Source organism: Coenobita brevimanus, chromosome 39 (assembly GCF_032717465.1).
Source record: "Coenobita brevimanus isolate Jiangsu-jjx chromosome 39, ASM3271746v2, whole genome shotgun sequence".
In the NCBI taxonomy this organism is placed as follows: domain Eukaryota; kingdom Metazoa; phylum Arthropoda; class Malacostraca; order Decapoda; family Coenobitidae; genus Coenobita; species Coenobita brevimanus.
The window spans coordinates 26,643,036-26,667,748 of record NC_136992.1 but is presented as its reverse complement, the minus strand read 5'-3'; the positions used below and the strand labels follow the sequence as shown (position 1 = coordinate 26,667,748).

Genomic DNA, 24,713 nt, shown 5'->3' with positions numbered 1-24,713 from the left:
ACACACACACACACACACACACACACACACACACACACACACACAGGCAGATACTAGCGTGGCGGTATAGGGCACACTGCCGAATATGATACCATCCTGCTTAGTAGGACTGATGATGATGATAAAATAATAATAATAATAATAATAATAATAATAACTAGAAAGCACTCACAGAGCCCATACCTCCGCCAATGCCGGATCCAGATACGTCCCAAAATTTTATCAATTCCTTCTTGACCTACGGCCTACCCTTCCACAAAATTTGACTGAAATTCACCGAGAACTTCTGGATATATCATCACGACAAACAGACAGACATAGGTGAATACATAACCTCCTCCAACTTAGTTGGCGGAGGTAATGACTAGAACTCTATAACCCTCCGACGGACAGTTACTAGTCTCCAACTACTGTTTCTTACAATGGCACTGACACCATTGGGGAGATGTGGATTTTTTTTTTCTATCAGCAAAGGTCCATACCAGGACACATAACCTGGGCCATTCAGATTCTTTGCGCAAGTCGCACTGAGATCTCCAGTAGACACGGCCAACTTATCTCGTTCACAACATCATTCTGATACGATTCTTTCTGGCATGCCCTTCCAATGCGTGCAGAGGATTTGGATATTTTTCTATCAGCAATGGCCCATGCCAGGACACATAACCTGAGCCCTTCAGATTCCTAGCACATTCTCCGGTTCTCCTGAAATCGTTGCGACACTATAAGGCGGGAATAATAATACCGGCGAAAACAACAGTCTCCACTTACGTAACAGGTGCAGACTAATAATAATAAAAATCTCACTTCAGGAATTCGAAGCCCCAGGTTGATCAAAACGAAGCAAAATACGATGGATTTCTTGACCCCAGGACAAAAAAAAAAAAAAAAAAAAAAAAAAAAAAAAATCAGCTGTAGGCCATTACTCACATTTAATTATTCATTTATTTATTTATTTATTCACTGCAGGAGGAACAAGAAATTTAGTAAGTTTTGTGATTTTGTGAATTTCCATGTTCTTGTTCTTGTAATAAATAAAAAAATCAGTTTCGGAGGAGAATCAGCATGTGTGTGTGTGTGTGTGTGTGTGTGTGTGTGTGTGTGTGTGTGTGTGTGTGTGTGTGTGTGTGAGAGATTTCCTGGGTCAAAATCTATTTTTTTTTTTTTTAACATTCCTTAGCACTTTTTTCTTGGCGATTTATTTTCGCTATTACACCTTAATATCCTACAACCACAGCTACACTTTATTTTATATATTTATTTATTTACTGAGTGATGTAAAAAATCCAAGAGAAATTAATGGTGAGACGGAAAATAAATCACTAAGGGACAGGCACCACGAATTCTCCATTAAATATAATCTTGTAACTCATGACGCAAAAATAATCTATATTTAAACGATATGCAAAGAATTAAAGAGAAATTATCAGTGTTCAGGGAAAATAAATCGCTTAGGGACAGGCAACAAGACTTATAACGACTATATATCTTGTAAATTTCTTAAGCAGATTGAGTCTACATTAAAACACTGAGTCTACATTCAAATTATATATAAAAAATCCAAGAAAAATTAATGTTAAGACGGAAAATAAATCGCTAATGGACAAGCATCAAGGAGTCTCCTAGGCCCGCTAAGGATCGTTCATTTTCGGATACATTCGTCCTTTTGCAGTTACATTCCCGTCGTTCAGTGGGAGAAGGAAATGAGTCTACGTTCTTTTCATGGCACTTCTTCGTGACTAGCACCATATCCAAGCCCCCTTTTGCCACCCACGCCGGTATAATCGCCCTAACATCTCTTCCTAAGCGATTTATTTTGCTTATTACATCTTATTACCGTATTCCGTGTTATATAAATCCTTCTAATATCGCCATACTCTGCATAAATAATGTATAGAATGATATTAACCAGCCATATCCAAAAATAAATCGGTAAGGAAGAGGTGTTAGGGAACTTCCTCAATCAATAAAATACAGAAGGATATTAACCAGCCATATCTAAAAATAAATCGGTAAGGAAAAGGTGTTACGGAACTTCCTTAATCAATAAAATACAGAAGAATATTAACCAGCCATATCCAAAAATAAATTGCTATGGAAGAGGTGTTAGGGGGCTTACTTAATCAATAAATATATAGAAGGATATCACCAAGTCACATCCAAAAATAAATCGGTAAGGAAGAGGTGTTAGGGGGCTTCCTTAATCAACATGAATGACTCCTGGAATCAATGGCCACAAAAATGATACCGGTACTTCCTTGTCCAATATACCCATGCAACACGGTAAATAAATCGCTAACGAAGAGGCGCTACGGTCTCACATGCAACCTATAATATGTCCATAAGTGTCATTTCTCCACCCAGTACAATCTACCAGTTCTCATTTCCTCTCCCAGTACAATCTCCCAGTTTTCATTTCTCCGCCCAGTCCAATCTCCCAGTTTCCATTTCTCCGCCTAGTACAATCTCCCAGTTATTATTTCTCTGCCCAATTCAATTTCCCAGCTGTCATTTCTCTGCCCAGTACAATCTCCCAGCTCTCATTTCCTCTCCCAGTCCAGTCTACCAGTACGGTCCTCAGAGTCATTTCCTGCCCAGTACAATCCCTCAGTAAGGTCCTAAAACTGCTATAAAATGGAAATATTCTAAGCGGTGCAGAACAGAATGGACGCTCAAAAGTAGCGCTCCATATCTTACAGCGTTCCTCGACAATGTCACCTTCTTCTTTATGTAGTTCGCCCCACAAGGCAGGTCACAGTCCAGGTCACCTGCATGGTCAACAGACTAGGAGAAGTCAACACACACACACACACACAAAGCAGGCGGGGTTTGGGTTGATCCAGCCGTGACGCTTAATTCTGCAGACCATCCAATATTTTTCAGTTTGATTCCGCCTAAAAAATGATGTTTAATGAGGCGTGTATGTTTAGTGAAGGAGGTGGGTGTGTAAATAACAGGCTTCACTTTCTGCCAATCTGAACTTTCAACTCAAACTGTGACTTAGTTTAATAATTTGGACATTTTACATTTCTGTTGCACTATGCTGCACCTCTACCACGATTGTTCCGTCACGCCTGCGATAGGATTCAGGCTGAAATATACCACTCTGCCTGTATTGTTTTGGAAATAAAATAATTAACATATAACTACTATTACGATTTAGTTTATGATCAGTTTTGATCAAATTTAGAAATATTCGATCAAACATATGTAGTTTTGTTTGAATTTTCAACAAAACTACTCAAAGTTTTTCTTCTCTTTTATTTTCAAGTTCAGCCTTACAAGTCCTCAAATTTAGTTGAAGTTTTGACAAAATATACAGAAAACACTGGGGGGGATATAGCCCCCATAGCCCCCCGATAAATTACGGCCCTGTACAAAGTGCTAAATATAGTAAAATAATCCTGGGAATTATTAATAGAGTTGTTGTTCTGGCCGTGTTCAATACAGCAGACGACGCGTGAATTTTGGACAGTGGTGGTGCGAATGGATGCCCACGAACGGCTTTGGTGACATCCGCGTTTGACTTCACGATATTCCCCAGGCGGTAAATTTGAAAGTCCACGGGTCCACATGTGTCAGTGAGATTTCTCCGCCCCGTGCAGCCATCTCTCCGCCCAGTACAACATTTCTCCGCCCAGTAGTCATTTCTCAGCCCAGTACAATCATTTCTCAGCCGGGTACAGTCATTTCTATGTTCAGCACAGTCATTTCTCCGCCCGGTACAGTCATTTCTCCGCCCAGAACAGTCATTTCTCCACCCAGTACAGTCATTTCTCCACCCAGTACAGTCATTTCTCCGCCCAGTACAGTCATTTCTCCGTCCAGTAGTCATTTCTTCGTCCAGTACAATCATTTCTCCACTCAGTACAGTCATTTCTCCGCCCAGTACAGTCATTTCTCCGTCCAGTAGTCATTTCTTCGTCCAGTACAGTCATTTCTCCACCCAGTACAGTCATTTCTCCACCCAGTACAGTCATTTCTCCGCCCAGTACAGTCATTTCTCCGCCCAGTAGTCATTTCTCCGTCCAGTACAGTCATTTCTCCACCCAGTACTGTCATTTCTCCGCCCAAAAGTCATTTCTCCGCCCAGTACAATCATTTCTCCGCCCAGTACAGTCATTTCTCCGCCCAGTAGTGTCATTTCTCCGCCCAGTGGTCATTTTCCCGCCCAGCACAGTCATTTCTCCGCCCAGTACAGTCATTTCTCTCCCCAGTATGTTCATTTCTCCGCCCAGTACAATCATTTCTCCTCCCAGTAGTCATTTCTCCATCCAGTAGTCATTTCTCCGCCCAATACAGTCATTTCTCAGCCCAGTAGTAATTTCCCCGCCCAGTGGCCACTTCTCCGCCCAGTACAGTCATTTCTCCGCCCAATACAGTCATTTCTCCGCCCAGTACGTTCATTTCTCCGCCCAGCACAGTCGTTTCTCCGCCCAGTAGTCATTTCTCCGCCCAGTACGTTCATTTCTCCGCCCAGTACAATCGCCCCGCCTGCCACTCCTTCGCCCAGTGACCGATGAGCTGGTGTAGGGTGGCGAAGGCAGGCCGTTGTGACGGGTCCAGGTGCCAACACTGCATCATCAGCGCGAACACCTGCGACGGGCAACCTGGCGGGCACTTGTTCACCTCACCTGCCCGGATCAACTCACTGGCTACCTTACTACCCACACCTGAGGAGATTAGGTTAGTACAAGTTAGGTTAGGTTAGGTCAGTATAGGTTAGGCTGTTAGGTTTTGCATCAACTAACTAGCTTTTATGTTACTTGGACTTGAGTGATGTTAGTTTAAGTTAGGCTAGGTTAGGTTAGGTTAGGTTAGGTTAGAGTGGTTTTACATCAACTTACTGGAGGTTATGTTGGATTATTTTAGGTTCTGCATCAACTTACTAGCTTTCATGTTACTTGTACTTGAGAGATGTTAGTTTCAGTTAGGCTAAGTTAGGTTAGGTTAGATTTGCATAGGTTAGTTTGTTAGATCAAGCTTTGTCTAAACTCACTGGCTTGATACTTACACCTGAGAGATGTTAGTTGGGGTCTGGGTAGGAAAGGTTAGGCCAGGTTAATTGAGGTTAGGGCAGGGTAAAGTAGGGTAGGGCAGGGTAGAGTAGGGTAGGGTAGGGTAGGTCAGCTTGGGGTAAGGTAGGATAGGGTAGGGTAGGGTAGGGTAGCATTGGGTTGGGTAGGGTAGGGTAAGACAAGGTCGGGTAATAATAAGGTAGGTAAGGTAAGGTAAGGTTAGGTATGGTAGGTCACACTCTAATCACTTTAAACAGGCGTGAAAGTGCCATCTCTCCATCTTGAATGCTGGGCTATTACAAGAGACTAACACTAATACACGGTGCTAGTCACGAAGAAGTGCCATGGAAAGAAGAAAAAGACTGTAGTAATCTTATCTTTTTTCTGACACTGAACTAAGGAAAATATACTGCAAAAGGACGAAAATCTTGGTCAAGTCAAAGTGACTGAACAATAGGTAAGGTCAGGAGGGGTTGGGCAAGGTTGAGTTAGGTTTGAGAGAGAGAGAGAGAGAGAGAGAGAGAGAGAGAGAGAGAGAGAGAGAGAGAGAGAGAGAGAGAGAGAGAGAGAGAGAGAGACTGATTTTCCCAACCATTAGATGTAAACAGCAGAAAAAGACTTGGAACCCCTGGGCTACAATATATGTCTAGATTACATTAGATTTGTCTTGGTTTGATGAGATTAAGCTATGTTAAACTAGATTACATTTAGTTACATTACACTAGATCTGGCCAGAATAGGTTTGAGGGGATCGAACTGGAGTAGATTTGGATAAGTGAGATTAAACTGAGCAAAGATACTATAAGATTACAGTGGGTTAGGCTGGGCTAGGTTGAGATTAGTGTAGGTTATGCTAGGCTAGGATTAGATTAGAGTGGCTTATGCTAGGCTAGGATTAGAGTGGGTTATGCTAGGCTAGGATTAGATTAGACTGGGCTATGCTAGGCTAGAATTAGATTAAAGTGGGATAGGCTAGGATTAGATTAGGTTAGAATCAGAGTGGGTTATGTTATGTTAAGTCACGATAAGTTAGGCGAGGTTAGGAGAGAGAAATATTAGCTAAAACGACAGCTAACATCAAACACCTAACTCATCGTGACGAAGCCCTAATTCCACCATGCAAACAAACTGACGCGGCCGTGATAGCAATGCGCATTTTTTTCCCCTACGCTATCTGCACGCCTTTCCTGCACGTCCGCAAGTTTGACGCAAAGTGTTCACGGCGGGAGAGTTAATAGAGATGTTGCTGTGATTCCCCGTGCGACTCTGAATATTAACCTCTTCAGTGTGAGGACGTATGTTTTAATCTCATCATCATCATTACTATTACCATTTTTATCGTCATCATCATTATCATCACTATCATCACATCATCATCCTCGTCGTAGTCCTCACCATCATCATCATTATCATTACCGTCACCGTCGTCGTAGTCATCATCATCATCATTATCATCACCATTATCACCACCCCAACCACCACCACCATCATCATTATCACCATCACCACCACTGCCATCATCATCATCATCATCATCATCACCACCACCACCATCACAATCATCCATACCTCTTTCCCCACCCTTGAATGAGGTGAGGCATCGTCGCGAGAGAGAGAGAGAGAGAGAGAGAGAGAGAGAGAGAGAGAGAGAGAGAGAGAGAGAGAGAGAGAGAGAGAGAGAGAGAGAGAGAGAGAGAGAGAGAGAGAGAGAGAGAGACCAACCAAATTCTGTCCCAATTTTGTCTATTTTCAGACGATTTTATTTGCTGAAAATAATCGTCAGGTGGGATGGTAAAACGCCATCGCAGAGAAGAGGATAATCACTACCCTCCCTGGTTGCCTTGTAAACCCCTTTAACGCAATAATAATAATAATAATAATAATAATAACAATAAATAAGGCATGGAAATTCGCGAAGGAAGTATTGAAGAAGAGATGTGTGATAGATAAGAAACACACACACACACACACACGGCAAGGTCAATGTTGTGGGGTTCCGTTAGGTGTAGTCTGCGTGGATAACAATTTAATGATGTAAACAATTTTTCATGATGGTAGTGAAGTATGGAGGAGAGAAGGTGGATGTGTAAGTGACTAGGTCAAGTAATGAAGTGTGGTGTGAGATGTCCTAATGAGAGATGAGTTGAATTACACTTTTATCGGCTTCCAGATCGAATCCTTTCCCCTCCCCCCACAGAAAAGAAATACTCGTTTCAAATCAAACCAAATTCCTAATCCATCAAACTACCATCAAGTACAGATTATGTGGTTTATCAATTCAACGTCACTTCTACTGTACGTATTTTCAACTGATATTACTTGTCTAAGCTTTATAATATTAAAAAGATAAGAAATTTCCACCAGACATCACAGACACAACAAATACACTATCGGCAGTTTAAGATAGGTATAACAGTCACTTCAATATCAACAACGGAAGGCTGGGAGAAGGATAAACTTTCACAGACATTCACAGAGGGATCTAAGGCTCTAAGCAAAGCCGTTAGTTATGTCTAGTCCGTTTCCATCTATGTCAAAGTATTATTTCCTCATCTTAGCTCCAGCTCTGTTAGTGACCTATAAATATTCAAAGTATTCTCTATGACCCTCGTGAGTCCTACCCTTCAATCTCCTCCAATCTTTATGGCTCTGATTTTTGAACACATTACCGTATCATTACAGCGCAACGAAAGCATTCCCCCCATCAATACATGAAAATTCTGAACGTACTTGGACCTCGTAATCATGCATCTGGACTAAAAATGTACAAATAAATAAATAAATAAATCCTCTATCTGTGCACATAATCGCTAAGGGACTGAGACACAAAACAGGATAACAATATTGGCGAATTTCTGTGACGTCACCAAACCAAACCGAGCACCAAATCAGCAGTGTTTTTTGTAGTCACCAGGCGTCCTCAGACTCCTCACCCCTACAGAGGCCTGGGTACCAAATTTGAACACCACAATCTAGATGTGGTGTGATTAGCGATTCATTTACCGGTACCTTGTCCACGAATCTCACACTCTGATCAGGCCACGAAAATTCAGTCGACTTTTTTCACCCAAGTCCACTAACCCCGTCATCACCCTCCAATACACTCGGCTCAATCCTACGCTCACACAGCTCGTCCCACAAGCTCACAAAATCATACTAAGCTCTCCCCCACATCTCAAAAATCTCAGCTCTGATCACTCTGTTCTCTATCCTAATGAAGCTCTCCCCGAAGTCTCACTAACCCCTAATCATCACCCTTCCCTGCACTCAGCTCACTCTTACTCACACAGCTCATCCCAGAAGCTCACAAAAATGTCCCCATCAGTCTCTCTTCCCCCACTTCCTAGTCTCACAAGCTGTATTCACTCAAATAAATAAATACATAAATCACATCTATCTATCTATCTATATCCAGACGCCTAATCCCTTAAGGGATGGCCACAAACAAATCGCCTCCACGTCGTCCTCTCCCATGCCATTTCGCTGCCATCCTTAATCCCGTGAAGGGTGGCCACAAACAAATCGCCTCCACGTCGTCCTGTCCCCGGCCATTTCACTGTCCTCCTTAATCCCGTAAGGGGTGGCCACAAACAAATCACCTCCACGCCGTCCTGTCCCCTGTCATTCCGCTGCCCTCCTTAATCCAGTAATGGGTGGCCACAAACAAATCACCTCGATGTCGCCCAGTCCCCAGCCATGCCTTCCTCAAGCCCGTAAGGGTTGGCCACAAACGAATCGCCTCCACGTCGTCCTGTCCCCGGCCATTTCACTGCCCTACTAAATCCCGTAAGGGGTGGCCACAAACAATCGCCTCCCTGTCGCCCTGTCCCCATGCCATTTCGCTGCCATCCCCCCAACTTACAATACGAAAAACTCTCACCAGGATATGGAAGTCCACCATGTGTGAAAATCTCGTAAAGGAGAATACCAAAGGACCAAACGTCACTCTTGGTGGAGTAGATGCAGTGTACGAGGGACTCCGGGGCAGTCCACTTTACCGGGAACTCCTTGGTAGATTGGCGTAGGTAGAATTCACCCTGGAGGCAGATAAGCAGGATGTAAGAGAGAACAAGTCATTCTGCTGGTGGATTAGTGGGGTAAGAGAGAGAGAGAGAGAGAGAGGGGGGGGACGAAAAAAGAAAAACGTAAGAAAAGAAAGAAAAAGAACACAACAGGAAAATCAAAACGAAGACACCTGCAAATTCGGTCAAATGTAACAAAAATAAATCAATAAACAAAAATAAATAAAAAACAAAATAAACATCGTACCTAATTACGGAGTAAAACTAAATAAATAGGCAAATCCGCACCTTGATAAACCTAGCGAGGCCGAAGTCAGCGATCTTGACATCCAGGTTGTTGGCTACGAGGATGTTACGAGCAGCCAGGTCTCTGTGGATCACTTTCTCGCCCTCCAGGTAGGCCATTCCAGAGGCTACTTGGGCGCTCATCTTCACTAGTACCCCCAGAGAGTGAGGATGACCGTTTTCTGTGGGTGTCCAGGTCTTGGTATTAGAGAAAATGTTGTAAATTTCGGTATACCTGATCTAGAGTTAGCTTGTATACCAGCGAAACCTAAATATAAACAAGGGAAAGAGCCAAGTACTTGCGTACAACAAAAAGGAGCAGCCGGAGGAAATTGGTGATATAAAAGTAACACAAAGCATAAAATACCTCGGAGTGACCATTATAAATGGAAAGGATTGTGTAGGAGAACATAAAACAACTATAAAAAGCGGAAATGTACGTAAATCAGATAACATCCATAACCTCACGAAGTTGCAACCGAGTGGAAATAGGAAAAGTATTCTGGAAATATGTGGCCTTGCCATGTATACTGCACACAACAGAAGCTGTGTGTATCAGCAAAGGCGAAATCAACAAACTGCAAATAATAGAAAACAAGGCTTATATATAGGAATCTTTTGAGCACCAAATTATACCCCTGGTTGTGTACTTGGGGCTGAAATTGGCACGTCAACCTCATATACATGAGACATACAAAGTAAATTATCATATGTCTGATACATTTTGAGTGACCAAAGCAATAAACTTGTAAAAGCAGTATATTTGGACCAGTATGAAAACCAAAGCACAAGTTGGGTAATAAAATGCTATCTACACAAAGTATATCTAAATTAGGAAGGACTTGCAAAAGAAAAGAAATTGAAATTAAATGTGAATACCACTGACACACTAATATGGAATGCAGAAATACTTGACAAGACCACACTAGAATACTATAGGCAATGGAAGTATGAAATTAAAGGAGATTCACTGTAATTCTTTGCTGCTACATGTGGTAATGAGATCAAAAATACTTCTTCTTCCTCTTCTTATCTTCTTATTATCATCATTTCCCATTACTATAAGCACTGGGCTATTCAGTATCAGTCATCATCATCATCACTGTAATTCCTACCTCAGAATTTTGGATAAGACAGGATTCCAAAGATCAAATGCACAAAACCAGATCAACAGTAAAACAGAACGCCAAGTCAACACAATCACAATCACCCAAGGCTTAAAAACTATGGCCCCACATCAGAAACAATTATCACCCCCCCCACACACACATACACACACACACGTAATATACAGTGGCGTGCTGAGACAATTTAGGGACAGGGACTCTTGTAAAAAAAAAAAAAAAAAAAAAAAAATCACACCCCTTGTCGATTAATACGGAGAGAGAGAGAGAGAGAGAGAGAGAGGCACTTACATAAACATGCGAGTCAAGAGAGAGAGAGAGAGAGAGAGATGCACTTCACATAAACATGCGAGTCATTACGTCAACTACTATAAAAACAAGTTGCATCCCTTTGTCAAGTGCTTGTTCACTCATATTTTATCCATCCATGTCAACCTTATGCCAGTTCCTAGGCTTCAACAACTCCCATACCTCGCTTTCTCACGGCACTGTTATTTTACGGATAGCGGATTTGAATTTCACGGATTAAATTTTTCGAAATGCACAGCGGTAGTGTTATATTAAGAAAATCAGACACAAGCAAACCTACGTCCGCTTTTATCCTAATCTAACCTAACCTAACGTAACTTAACCTAACCTAACCAAACCGAATGCCTTCCCATTGTAACATTTCGAAAAACTGAGTCCGTGAAATTTAAATCCGAAATCACACATACGTAAAATCACACTGCCATCTTTCTCACACACATCTACCATATCCTTATATCTCGTTGGTCTACCGTGCATCTTCCCACTTCCATAGTTCAAACACTTCACCCTACCTGGATCCATTCTCTCCACATTACTTCTTCATCTACGCACACTCTCTTTTACCAACATATTTCTTTCTCTCCACATCTTTTATAAATCATACCGGTACACTATCTTACCCTATCCACTTCATTCACCCAACCAACATTCCTCAGCATTACCAATTCCACCCCTCCTCGGCTCTGTTTACACCATCAATGCATCAATTTCGAAGTATGGTGACGAAACGCAATCAATACTGGAGCGGAAACATTGATGGCGTTTCAATTCATCACCTCTACACGAATAATGTCCACGAATTTCCCATCATCTTTACTCCAGCGCCTCAATTCATCACCTCAACACGAATATCTCCCACGAATTTCACATTACCTTTACTCAGCGCCACAAAAGCTCACTGACTGAATTAAAAGGTCTTGATTATACACACTCATGCCATGCTAACGTCTTACACCCATACGTTAATGTAGGGACTAGCGCGCGCATACACACACACACACACACACACACACACACACACACACACACACACACACACACACACACACACACACACACACACAGTCACTAAAAAAATCACCCGGAACACAGTCACTAAAAATATCACCTCAAACACAGAAAGTCACTAAAAAAACAGCTCAAACACTGAAAGTCACTAAAGAAATCACCCCAAACAGTCACTAAAAAAATCACCCCAAACACAGAAAGTCACAAAAAAAAAACACCTCAAACACTGATAGTCACTAAAGAATTCGCCCCAAACACAGAAAGTTACTAAAAAAAAATCACCCTGAATACAGCCACTGAAAAACATTGCTTGAAACAGACTTCCAAAAAATCACTACAGAACTGGCCAAACTAAAAATAATGTGTAAAAAAAAAATGCTCAAATCCCATACACCCAATCCTTAAAAAAACTGCTAAAACGCAAATAAATACATAAATATAATAATAAACAAAACACCTGCCCCAAAACACATCAATCAAAGAAAATCTGACCTACCATTTAGATGCCTGAGGTGTTTGTGGAGGGCGCCGCGTGGGATCAGCTCAGTGACTAGCAGGAGAGGCTGGTCAGTGGGTTTGTTTACTATCCCGTACAGCTTGACTAGGCGCGGGTGTCGTAGTCGCCGCATCGTAGCGCCCTCTTGAACGATTTCCTTACGTCTCATGCAGTCTGTGGGAGGAGGGTGCAGAGGGGCGGGTTGGAGTAAGATGGGATGGATTGAGCTGGGTTGGTTTAGTTTGGGTTGGGTTGGGTTGGGTTGGGTTGGGTTGGGTTAGGTTAAGCTGAGATGAGATGAGATGAGTTAAGCTGTGTTGTGATGAGTTGGGTTTGGTTGGACTGGGATGGGTATGATTTGGTTTGGTTGAGTTGAATTAAGTTGGGTTGGGATGGGATGAGTCGGGCTGAGTTGAGTTGGGTTGGGTTGGGTTGGGTTTGGCTAGGGTGAGGTGAGTTGATTTGCGTTGTATTGGGATAGGTTTGGGTTTGGGTTGGGTTGGACTGGGCTGGGTTAGACTGAATTGGGTTAGGCAACTGTCGTCAAACACTCAATCGTGATGATACCTAGCACTCCCAATCCAGCCTATCCCTAACTACACTCACCTACCTCACCACTTACTATAATATCCGTCCTATACTTCAATCACACCCTGGGGCTTTCCTGCACATGAATAAGATCGCCTGGATGTAGTCACGAAAAATATAATTGTACACTAACAAATCTGAATTAAATATAGTACAGAGGAAAATAGAGAGCAACACACACACTGCTCCTTTCATGGCTGTTTGTTATGGGGAGGATTATAACAAACAAAACTATTCGATCAGCTAAAGACAAGGATAGAAAAGATGGACAGCTCCCGAAACCGGTAAGAAGTAGTAAGAAGGACAATCATGAAGCACAGAAAGGCTGTCATGGAAATTTCACAGGAAAGAAAGAAAGGAAATCATATTCAACTCTATCTACCTGGAAGAAAAAGAAATATAAAGTCAACAATATGTACTGTATGTTGTGCTGCGACTGTCAAAAAAAAAAAAAAAAAAAAAAAAAAAAAAAGTATAAAGTATTGAGTGAACATATTTAGTTGGGGGTTTGAAGCAGAGACTTATCCAAGCGATTTTTTAAAGGTTAGTACTATGTCACAGTTTATTACAGGGAAGGGCAAATTGTTCCATATTTTTACAACTTTGCTGAAGAAGAAATGCTTAGCTTTTTGTGACTGAAACTGTTTGCCAATAATTTTATGACCACTACCTCTTGTACAGTTCGACCAATTTACTGTGAAGTATTTAATGACAGTCATATTATCATGTGCTGTGAAAAATTTTAATCTCTGAATCAAATCTCCTCGTAACCTGTGCCTGGCTAACATGGAGATTTAGGGTTTCTCGGTGTACTTCATATGGTCTATTTCTCAATCTAGGTATCATTTTTGTCACTCTTCACTGTACCCTCAAGCGACAATAACCTACTCGGTCTTTTCTTTATACATATATTGCTGAAAAATACGAGTATCGTCTTAGGGGTGTTAAAAGTCAGATACAAACGAGTCCTAATGGGGTACACTTACACCACTGTTCCTCACACACACACACACACACACACACACACACACACACACACACACACACACACACACACACACTACCACTTACTGTCCTTTCACCTTAACTTGGCCCAGAATTTCGTCCTTCTGTAGCTCATTTCACGTAGCTCAGTGGCAGAAGAGGGCAATGACACGGCTCTAACATCACTGTCATAGCACTTCCTCGTGACCAGTTGCATCAAATTCTACCTTTCACCTATTGTTACAGCTAGATGACAGAATAATCAAGTCCTACGGCTCTGTATTTTTTCCACAGCAGTTTCTCGCGACTGGCACCATATCCAAGTGTTCATCCATATTCAAATGTTAATCTCTTTTTACAACACGGCAGTTAAGATGGAGAAATGGCAATATTGGGTCAAGTTAAGGTGATCAGAGTATAGCAACATATTTACGGGTTAGTCTATTGCCACAAGAGGGTATATCACGTACTGTTCTTGATGTGACGAAGAGTTCAATATTAGGCTAAGGTAAAGTGGAGAGGGTTTATCACGTACTGTTCTTGATGAGATGGAGAGTTTATTATTAGGCCAAGTTAAGGTGAATTAGGCCAAGATGAAGTGAACAAAGTATAGTTAAGGTGAATTAGGCCAAGATAAAGTGAACAGAGTATAGTTAAGGTGAATTAGGCCAAGATAAAGTGAACGGAGTATAGTCAAGGTGAATTAGACCAAGATAAAGTGAACAGAGTATAGTTTAAGGTGAATCAGGCCAAGATAAAGTGACCAGTCTTACGTACCATTCTTAAGAGCCTTGACTGCCACTTCAATATCGACATTCCACTTGGCCCTGTACACCTCCCCAAACTGCCCCTGCCCCAGCATCTCCCCCAGCACCACACACTCGCGGTCTATCTCCCACGGGTCCTCCCCCCTCACATCTGCCGGGGACTCCTTCTGCGGGATGGGGGAGGGGTGAGAAGGGAGGTTAGGTGGGGAAGGGAGGTTAGGTGGGGAAGGGAGGTTAAGTGGAGAAGGGAGGTTAGGTGGGGAAGGGAGGTTAGGTGGTGAAGGGAGGTTAGGTGGGGAAGGGAGGTTAGGTGGGGAAGGAAGGTTGGGTGGAGAAGGGAGGTTAGGTAAAAGGGAGGTTAGGTGGAGAAGGGAGGTTAGGTGGGGAAGGGAGGTTAGTGGAGAATTAATAAGTAAAGGTTGACTGGAGATACGGGTCGCTGGGGTAAGGACATTATTACTATCATCATCATCATCATCATCATCACTACCATCATCATCACCACTATAACCATTATCATCAATCTCAAAATCATCACTATCATCATCATCATCACCACTATAACCATCATCATCAACATCACTATCATCAATCTCAACATCATCATCACTATCATCATCATCATCATTGCCACTACAGTCATCATCATCAACATCACTATCATCATCATCATCGCCACTACAGTCATCATCATCATCATCATCACTATCATCATCATCACCACCATCATCAACATCATCACCACTATAATCATCATGAACATCATCACTACCATCATCATCACCACTATAATGGTCGTCATCATCATCACCACTATAATCATCATCATCATCAACAACATCACCATTATAATCATCATCTACATCATCACTATAATCATCATCATCATCATCGTCAGCACCACTATAATCATCAACATCATCATTATCATCATCATCATCATCATCGTGAGGCAAGTATAAATTTAAGAGGACAGTGGAATTCCCCACCGTGGTGCTGGCGACAATCATCCACTCACTTGATGTAGTGCTACCTACTTCTTCCTTCACTTTATTATACCTTTTCTGTCTGCCCTCCTCTCTCCCTGTTTCTCTCATCCTTCCTGCCAATCTTTATTTCTCATCTTTCCCCTTCGTGACAAGCCTGTTTCCTGTAACCCTGGAAACTATTAACAACGCTGGGTGGTAGCCATATAACCAAATAACGGGGTGATGTGAAGCGTACTACAGTGTCCGTGTGAAAAGAGTGGAGACGCAAATGCAGCGTCCATCTGGGAACCAAACCTTCACATGCGTCCTTGCACCTCCCTGTGGCTAGGTGCTGCCTGCTGCAAGGAAACATAGAATCACTGCATAGGATGGATCTCCAGGATGTTGCTTGCCAGCGGATGATGGGTCTGCTCGGCCAGACTGACCGGAGTTACTCTACAACAACATCAACCATCCTCTCCTTTTTAGTTGCCTCAATGACAAGCAAGGAATATGTGATTACATTTTTTTTCCCCAATATCACCGGATTCTTGCTATAACATACCGTATGAAAATAAATCTGGGATGTTTAAAAAGAAATCATTATTCTGACCTTTTTTTCCTCTATAGGTGGGGGAAATACAATCCAGAACACACACACACACACACACACACACACACACATGGATGACACTCGGTAAGTAATATCTATAATCATTCCAGTCTGAAACATACGCCAAACCACTGCAATGACTTCTTGTGAATCTGGAGAGAGAGAGAGAGAGAGAGAGAGAGAGAGAGAGAGAGAGAGAAAGAGAGAGAGAATTTAATTTATTCTTACTGACTGCACTTGGATCATTACTTCAGACAATCAATATTTGGCAAAGCTTTACCCATTTCTGATCAGGACAACTCTAGTCTTTTTTATCAACTAACACCAAATAACAACTATATATCCCTCCCAGTGAGTCCCTTGAGCCTGAGAGTGCTAATTATACCTTTGCTGGGGTGGTGAGGGTGAAGGAGAGGCCTGGGTGGATTGAATAGTGGGCGAGGAGGGCGGGCAGGGTGGGGAAAGGCAGACTCTTGTTCAGGTACACCCCTTCATTGCCAGCGGCGTGAATCATGTAGTGCAGTACCTCCCCCCCGCTGTACACTGGAATGCACATGAACAAGATGCACTTATTATTATTATTATTATTATTATTATTATTATCATCATCACCATCATCATCAACATCAACACCTTTATCATCATCATCATCAACACCTTAATCATCATAATCATCAACACCTTTATCATCATCATCATCAACACCTTTCTCATCATCATCATCTATCTATATACCTAGGCTGCTTCCCCCGCGGAAAGGGAGGTAGCCGAGACAGGACGACACACTCCCCATTTACTCATCCATTCAAACACATTCATTCGCATCTTAGCCCCAAAGGGGAGAACGGACAGATCCTCACCGCACCACACCGCACAAGGGTCAACTGCACAATGCAATCAGTGACATCCGCAGCAGGGCCCAACAGCAGAACTGGTTTACCCCTGCCACATCATAACAGACTCATCCCCTTACCCGCACCTGACCTGAAATAGCTGACCAGACCAAATGCGGGAGAATATCCCCTCAGGGCTGCGTCATCACTTATTCAATCACAATTTCTCTCCATTTATTTCTGTCACGCACAGCCACTCTTCCTTGCTCAACAGACATCCCTCTCGCATCCAGCGCTCTCTTCACACTGTCCATCCATCCTATTCGTGGTCTTCCTCTCAGCCTTACACCTCTTACATCAGATCTAGTTATCTTTCTCACCAATCGCTCATTATCCATTCTCTCCATATGCCCAAACCATCGCAACACCCTCTGCTCAACTCTACCAGCCATCTCCCGAACAACTCCAGTTCTCCTTCGCACTTCATCATTCCGCACTCGATCCATACGCGTCACTCCACAAATACTCCTCAGACACCTCATCTCCATTACAATCAATCTTTTCCTCTCTGCTACACCCATATTCCATGTTTCAGCCCTATATAATGCAGTCGGTACCACAACACCCTCATACAGCCTTCTCTTTACATCCATTCTAAGCGAACGACATCTAAACACTTTTTTCATTCCTCCCAGCACCTTTCCTACTTCATTTATTCTAAACTTCACTTCTGCACATATTCTTCCATCCACTGCAACATGTGACCCTAGATATTTAAAACACTCTACCTCCTCAAGCAACTCGCCGTTCAAAACTATATTCATCCCCCTACCATCTACCAACCTCGTACACTTCATCACTTTAGTCTTATTCTCATTTACTTTCAATTTCCTCCTTTCACACACTCTTCCAAACTACTCTACCAACTGTCTCAATCTCTCCTCTGAATCAGCCACCAGTGCAGTATCATCTGCAAACAGCAGCTGCTTCAGATTCCACTCTCCACCATCAACATTCACCAGACTCAACACCTTTATCATCATCATCAACACCTTTATCATCATCATCATCAACACCTATATCATCATCATTATCATCATCAACACCTTTATCATCATCACCTTCATCATCATCATCAACATCACCACCTTAATCATCATCATCATCATCAACATCTTAATCATCATCATCAACACCTTTATCATCATCATCACCACCTTAATCATCATCATCATCAACACTATCATTATCATCATCAACATCTTTATCATCATCATCATCAACATCTTTATCATCATCATCATCATCTACTGTCCCATCACTAGGATGTTTGTTTATCTGACGGAACTGGGTCACTACCACGCCTTGAATACTGAGTCGTGATGGCATGAGATTCTAAGAGACTGTTTTAAGGTATGAATGAGTCTCCTTGGTTCCTAGTCATGTCAACCCTCCCACCTAACTACACTTGGCCATCAACTAAGCTGAGAGGGATTAGGAAGCTTAGCATATCTCCCTATAATTCCAGGATTAGACAAGAACTTATTTTAATACGATGATAATCCCTAATCCCTTTCAGCTCAGTTGATGACCAGCCGTAGTTAATCTAGAGGGCCGATTTGACAAGTAACCAAGGAGACTCATTCCTACCTCAGAACTTCATGCAACGGTGACTTAGCATGCATGAAGTGACTGAATTTTGCCAGATAAAAACAAACTGCCTACAGAGCACCAGCAGGAGTGCTAACCTGAGATGGTGTATCCTGAGGTGGACTGGGTGGAGTCCCTGACGAGGTAGGTCCCGTCGCGGCGGTTCTCCGTGGCGTTCAGCAGGGTCTCCGCTTCCTCCCTTGATATCCGGCCCATGTACCACCTGAGACGGGGACACTGTTTATCTGTTTATTTTGTGTGTGTGTGTGTGTGTGTGTGTGTGTGTGTGTGTGTGTGTGTTTGTGTGTTCCCATTATACTGTATCTCCTGAACGGCTTGAGCTATCAACATGAAACCTTCAGGGTATCAGGATATGGCCAAAATCTTGGACGTGTTCGAAAATGGGCACTCGCGGTCAAGATCACCAAAAATTTTTTTTTTTCTTTTTTTTTTTTTATGTGTCCGACTCTGGGCATAGGCTTCACAGCCTGCTATCAAGGCCCAGCAGTCCTCCTACATACCATACACCTCTACATGTCACCACTTCGGCGCTAACACCCACAGTCCATATTGAATACATGCTAGGGCTGTTCATACAGGACTGGTGTACTAGTATTAGCGGGGGTATTTTTACGACATGTTGGCGGGTCTTCTGGTAGATTAGTAAAGCCTGATTTAATGAAATTCAAATCCTTAAACTGTTCCCTGCCCCAGCCGGGATTCGAACCTGGGTCCGTTAGGACTGCAGGCCACCTCCCTACCGATTGAGCCACCAGTTTTTATCACCCGCCTTTAGCACCATTATATCTCACGAATGGCTTGAGCTATAAATATGAAACCTTCAGGGTATCAAGATGTGGCCAAAATCTTGAATTTGGCCAACGGAACATTCTGGTGGGCAATTAGCATTCGGCTCACGAATGCTCTTCTTTCATCTTTAATGTTTCGGATTTTGTGTACCCCAAAACGTACGAAGAAATAAAGAACTCAAGCTCTAACCTGTTCATATTTTCCACCCAACTTTCCCAACTTGACACAAAGGATCATCTGCATATCTATGGACTTACTCGTGTCCCTGCAGTGAGGACTCTTCAGCCACACAGTCCAGTGGCACGAGTCCTTCTGCGTCATCCCCAGTGGACCCCAGCAGCCTACCCTTCACCCAGCCTCCCTCCTCCTTCCCGATCAACTCAATCCTCTGGTGCTGCTTGAACGACAGGCAGTTGGGAGGGGGCGAGGTGTGGTCCTTGATGGCCCTCACCCTTCGAGTTGAACCTGGAGTGGGAGCAGCGTTGGAGAAGCTAGAGAGGTGATATCGGTAGGGTGAATGATGAGGCTGGGAAGTGGGAGGGCTGGAAGAGTGGTGGGGAGGGTGAGTGGGAAGACAATGGCGAGGAAGGGTGAGTGCAGCACAGGTGAGTTGGGTAAGGGGTCTGTGATGAATTTATATGAGTGGGGAGGCTCTGTGAGTGGTAATTCAAACTGTGTGTGTGTGTGTGTGTGTGTGTGTGTGTGTGTGTGTGTGTGTGTGTGTGTGTGTGTGCTGACCCCCTAAAAATAATGGTTGGAATATTGTAGCCTATATAGTGGAAGGAACCAGACGAACTCACCTGGGAAGTTTCATTCAAATCCATCAAACAGCCAAGGAATTAAAGCAAACACACACACACACACAGCCCGGGTAGGATTGGTAAACTAAATCAGGCTTCGTCCGGGTATTCAGCATAACTCAGCCTCTTCTACGAATCCTCAGGTAAATGATCTGCCTACAGGTGACCTACTCCCTGCTCGCCTACCTGTTGTTGATGCTGAAGTTGATGATGATGATGATGATGATGATGAGAAGGAGGAGGAGAATGATTTTGTTGCTGCTGATGTTCTCTGCTGTGTTGAACTGAAAGGGAAAAAGAGTGGAAATTTACCAATGGCTCTGTGGAACCTAACGTAATGAGAGAGAGAGAGAGAGAGAGAGAGAGAGAGAGAGAGAGAGAGAGAGAAGGGGGGAGGGGGGAGTTCGAAGTCAAAATTATCTCACTATTCTCCTTTTACTCTAACTTGTCCTAAAATTGCCTTCTCTCCATCTTGAACTTTACGCTGTTACAAGAGATCAACACTAGAATACGATGCCGGTCACGAAGAAGTGCTATGGAAAGAATGTACTGCCATAACACTGTCTTTCTGTCAATATGTAAAACAGGCTACGGAATAAGGAGAATCTGGGCCAAGTTAAAGAAAAAGGAGTATATTTTCATGGCGTCCTTAGAAATTACTCTGTTATCATCTGCCACGGCCTCTGATAACAATACCGATGATTAAAGATAAGAATATGATAAGTAGGAACCGCGTGAAGGCAGGGTTATCAGTGGGCTCTTGGATCATCGGTCATTTTGCGGTAGCCAGTATTTGTGGTTGGCTCCAAGGCTTCTTCCTTTTTCTTTCATTCTTTGTTTCTTCCTTTTTCTTCATAATCCAGTTGTATAGCTTTTCTTTTACTCCTCTTTGCTTGTTTCTTTCTTTTTTGTTCTTTCATTTTCCTTTTTCTTCGTCTTCCTCAATCCAATTCAGTCTCTTAACCTTTCTGCGACCCCATCATCAAGGAAATACATCAAGGTTATTAAAGAAGATGGTGCAATAATTAATCGATAATATGACACATTAACCTTAAACTTTATTTTGTATCATGACAGCCCGAAATAACATAAAACAATCACATGACACTACCTCGTAATTTCGTGGCTGTGTACTTCAATACCTTCATCCATAACTATAAAACATGTACAAATATATCTTGGTTCACCGGTATGCATCTAGTTTACATATGTATGCTATTAACGCGCGCGCGCGCGCACACACACACACGCACGCACGCACACACACACACACACACACACACACACACACACACACACACACACACACACACACACACACACACACTGTCCCAAGTATTCAGGCATAGCCTTATGGTTTCTTTATGGCTTAGCTTGGCATCCAGGTCGTGGTTTGCTTAGAAGTCGTCCTTGATAACAATCAAAACAGCAGACGAATCCACTTAGTGAGCTGTAAACTACCAGCAACACAACGGATGGTATTTTGTAAGTTTGTATATATATATATATATATATATATATATATATATATATATATATATATATATATATATATATATATATATATATATATATATATATCCAAATCATCATCAGCCACTGCAAGTGCACTGCTCAACAAACGCTTCCCCCAACCTTCTCCACGAATTCCTTGACTTAGCCATCTCTGCTATGTTTCCTTGCAGACTTCTCTATCTCATCCCTGTGCCTCCTGTCGGGCCCTTTTCTGCTACGCATAATATCTCATGGAGTCAAGGTAGTCAGCCTCTTGCTCCATCAGTTATCCCTTATTCTTGCCACATGACCTGCCCATTTCCATTTCTGTTCCCTTATAACTTCTATAATGCCATCATTTTAGTCTGCTCTCACCCAAGTTGTTCTTTTCCTGTCTCTTAAAGATATTCCCAACACTAACCTTTCCATTGCCCTTTGAGAACGGATCAGTTGATAATCTATCGATTTTGTCAATTTTTAGGTCTCACAACCGTACGTCATTGCCGGAATTACACATTCGTTATACACTTTTCGTTCCATACATACTGGCAAGCTACTTTTCATAATAACTCTACGTTTACCGAAAGCTTTCCATCCAACTGTAATGCGTCTTTTTATTTCATTATCATAGTCTTTCGTTAATTTTAGTATTTGCCTCAATAATTATATTCCTCAACTTCTTCCAGAATTTCTTCGCTTATTCTGATGACGCTCTTTGGTGCATTTGGATTAGGCATTAGTTTTACTCTGGTTAATCTTTAGCCCTATTTTGCGACTTTCCCTGTTCAGGCCACTTAACACTTCTTGCAATGTCTCTGTTGTTTACGAGATTAGGACAATGTCATCTGCAAAATCTTAAATGGTTTAGCTTTTCTCCATCTATGTTTACCTCTTTGTTTTCCCAGTCTAGCTTTCTGAAAATACTTTCTAGGCATGTAAATAATTTCAGAGAAATTGTATCTCCCTGACGCACACCCCTCTCAATCTTAATTTCATCTGAGTCTTTATGTAATTTAACTGTAGCAGTTCCCTTTTTATATAATTATGTCCTCGAGCAATTTTTCGATGTTCTCATTTACTCCTTGTTCTCACAATGAATTTATAACTGCTATGTGCTCCACTCAGTCGAATGCCTTTTCATAATCAACAAAACTTAAGCACAGGCGTTTATTATATTCTGCAGTTTTCTCAATTAGATAATTCATTGTGTGTAGAGGATCAGTAGCTGAATACCCGCTTCAGAATCCTGTCTGTTCACGAGGTTGATTTTCTTCCACGTTAGTTGTTATTCTGTTAGTAAGGACTTTAGTGAAGAGTTTGTAAATGACTGACAATAAGCTAATGGGTCGATAATTACTAAGATCTTTCGAGTCGCCTTTTTTGAAAAGTAAAATAACTATTGCACTGCACCACGTTTTGAGAATTTTCTTCCTTTTTATACAATGAGTAAACAAGAGGATGAGCCTGTTTTGTACTTCTACTCCTGCATCCAACAGTAAATCTGCTTCTGTTCCATTTTCTCCTGGGGCCTTCCTTCCTTTCATATTTTTAAAAGAAATGTTTACTTCGTCAGGTATTACCTCAGGTAATGATTACTAAGGCAGACAACAACTATATGGCTTACGAAATGAGAAGGTTCAATCATCTCAACCTCCTTCTCTACAATAAAGCCTTATCTGAATCACAGTAAAGTACGCTGTGGGCATCGCGGATTCTCAGTGCAGACAATTGATGAACTACACAGGAAAGTTTGGACAATCACAGAACATCCTGGCCGACCTACTTGATGTGGCCGGCAACCCAGTTTTGGGTCGCGACTCTGTGGTTAAGAACGACCGCTTTAATGCTAACTCTGCCTCTCTTGCACTTACGCCCTCGAGTTGACGTAGTTGCTGGGGATGTAGCCTGTCTGTCCTGTCCTCACATTGGTCGCCAGCCACCAGGAGCCAGCCCGGGGCCCCGTCACCATCAGATTGTCCCCGACGCTGAAGCTGAGATCGCCTGTTCGTGTGGCCTCGTAGTCGTACCGCGCCTCGTAGTACAAGCCGTCGTCCTTGTCCCCCACTGGGCCTCCTCCTGTAGTGCAAATTTAACCCCTTCAGTACCAGACATCCTTTCGGTGAATAAAATCGTCTGGGAATATGAAGACAAAATAAGTCATAGGAGTGAAGGAAGGTTTAACATGATTTTTCAACTACAAGCTGCTCTTCATCCAAAATCCTCCAGAGAGAGAGAGAACCAAAAACAAGGCACCCAGCTAAGAATAAAACAAATAAATAAATAAAACTTACCTGAGGAACTCCCACTCATTCTTCTAAGTTGACTGCGCTGCTCTCTTTCTCTCTATTTATTACCTCTATTTTTTCCTCTCTCTCTTTCTCTCTACATTTCAGCTCTTCTTCCAGCGTCCTCTCTTGCTCTTCTTTTCGCTCGTTTCCCTCTTTTTCTAAACACTTGGTATTATTTCACGTGTAGTACCGGGTGTCTCTCTCTCATTATGGCTGTTTTGTTGCGTTTTCTGTAATGCTTCACTTCCTTTACATTCATTCACTCTTTTACTTATTTTGCCTTTTTTAACAAATTTTCATCCACTCACTTGACGTAGTGTTGCCTACTTCTTCCTTAGCCTTTGTCATTCTTTTTCTGTGCCTGCCTTCCTCTCTTCCTATCTCTCCCATCTTTCCTGTCGCTTCTTATTGCTTTTCTTTCCTTTACAGGTGGCTTTACACGGAGTGACAAGCCAAATGGTTTCCTGTAATCCAAAAAACCATTTACAACGCCGGGTGGTATCCATATAACCAAACCATACGTGCTCCCTACGTGTCAACACGTGGGTTGGTGGAGGGTTAGTGCCCCTCCCCGTAAAACAAATAACTCAAAGTCAAATGGCCACCCCTTACGGGGTTATGGCGTCTGGCAATAGATAGATAGATAGATAGATTCC

The 24,713-nt window shown here is 42.4% G+C and overlaps 1 protein-coding gene across 1 annotated transcript; it reads right to left on the bottom strand.

The window, feature by feature from the left end:
• Positions 1 to 4,464: 4,464 nt before the first annotated feature.
• On the bottom strand, positions 4,465 to 24,079 carry LOC145396827 (tyrosine protein-kinase src-2-like). The gene is made up of 10 exons (XM_080270112.1): positions 24,061 to 24,079; positions 23,641 to 23,845; positions 19,733 to 19,966; positions 18,764 to 18,888; positions 16,568 to 16,725; positions 14,612 to 14,768; positions 12,263 to 12,436; positions 9,329 to 9,507; positions 8,899 to 9,055; positions 4,465 to 4,673 (listed from the first exon to the last, which is right to left on the bottom strand). Exons 1-10 carry the CDS (start codon positions 24,077 to 24,079, stop codon positions 4,465 to 4,467), a joined length of 1,617 nt encoding a protein of 538 aa, XP_080126238.1.
• Between the last annotated feature and the right edge of the window lie 634 nt (positions 24,080 to 24,713).

Coding starts and splice junctions, on each gene's coding strand:
- LOC145396827 (XM_080270112.1), bottom strand. Junction 9,056..9,328: donor GCCTCGCTAGGTTTATCAAG/GTGCGGATTTGC, acceptor ATCTGCCTCCAG/GGTGAATTCTACCTACGCCA. Junction 4,674..8,898: donor TGGTGGACTTCCATATCCTG/GTGAGAGTTTTT, acceptor TAATCTCCTCAG/GTGTGGGTAGTAAGGTAGCC.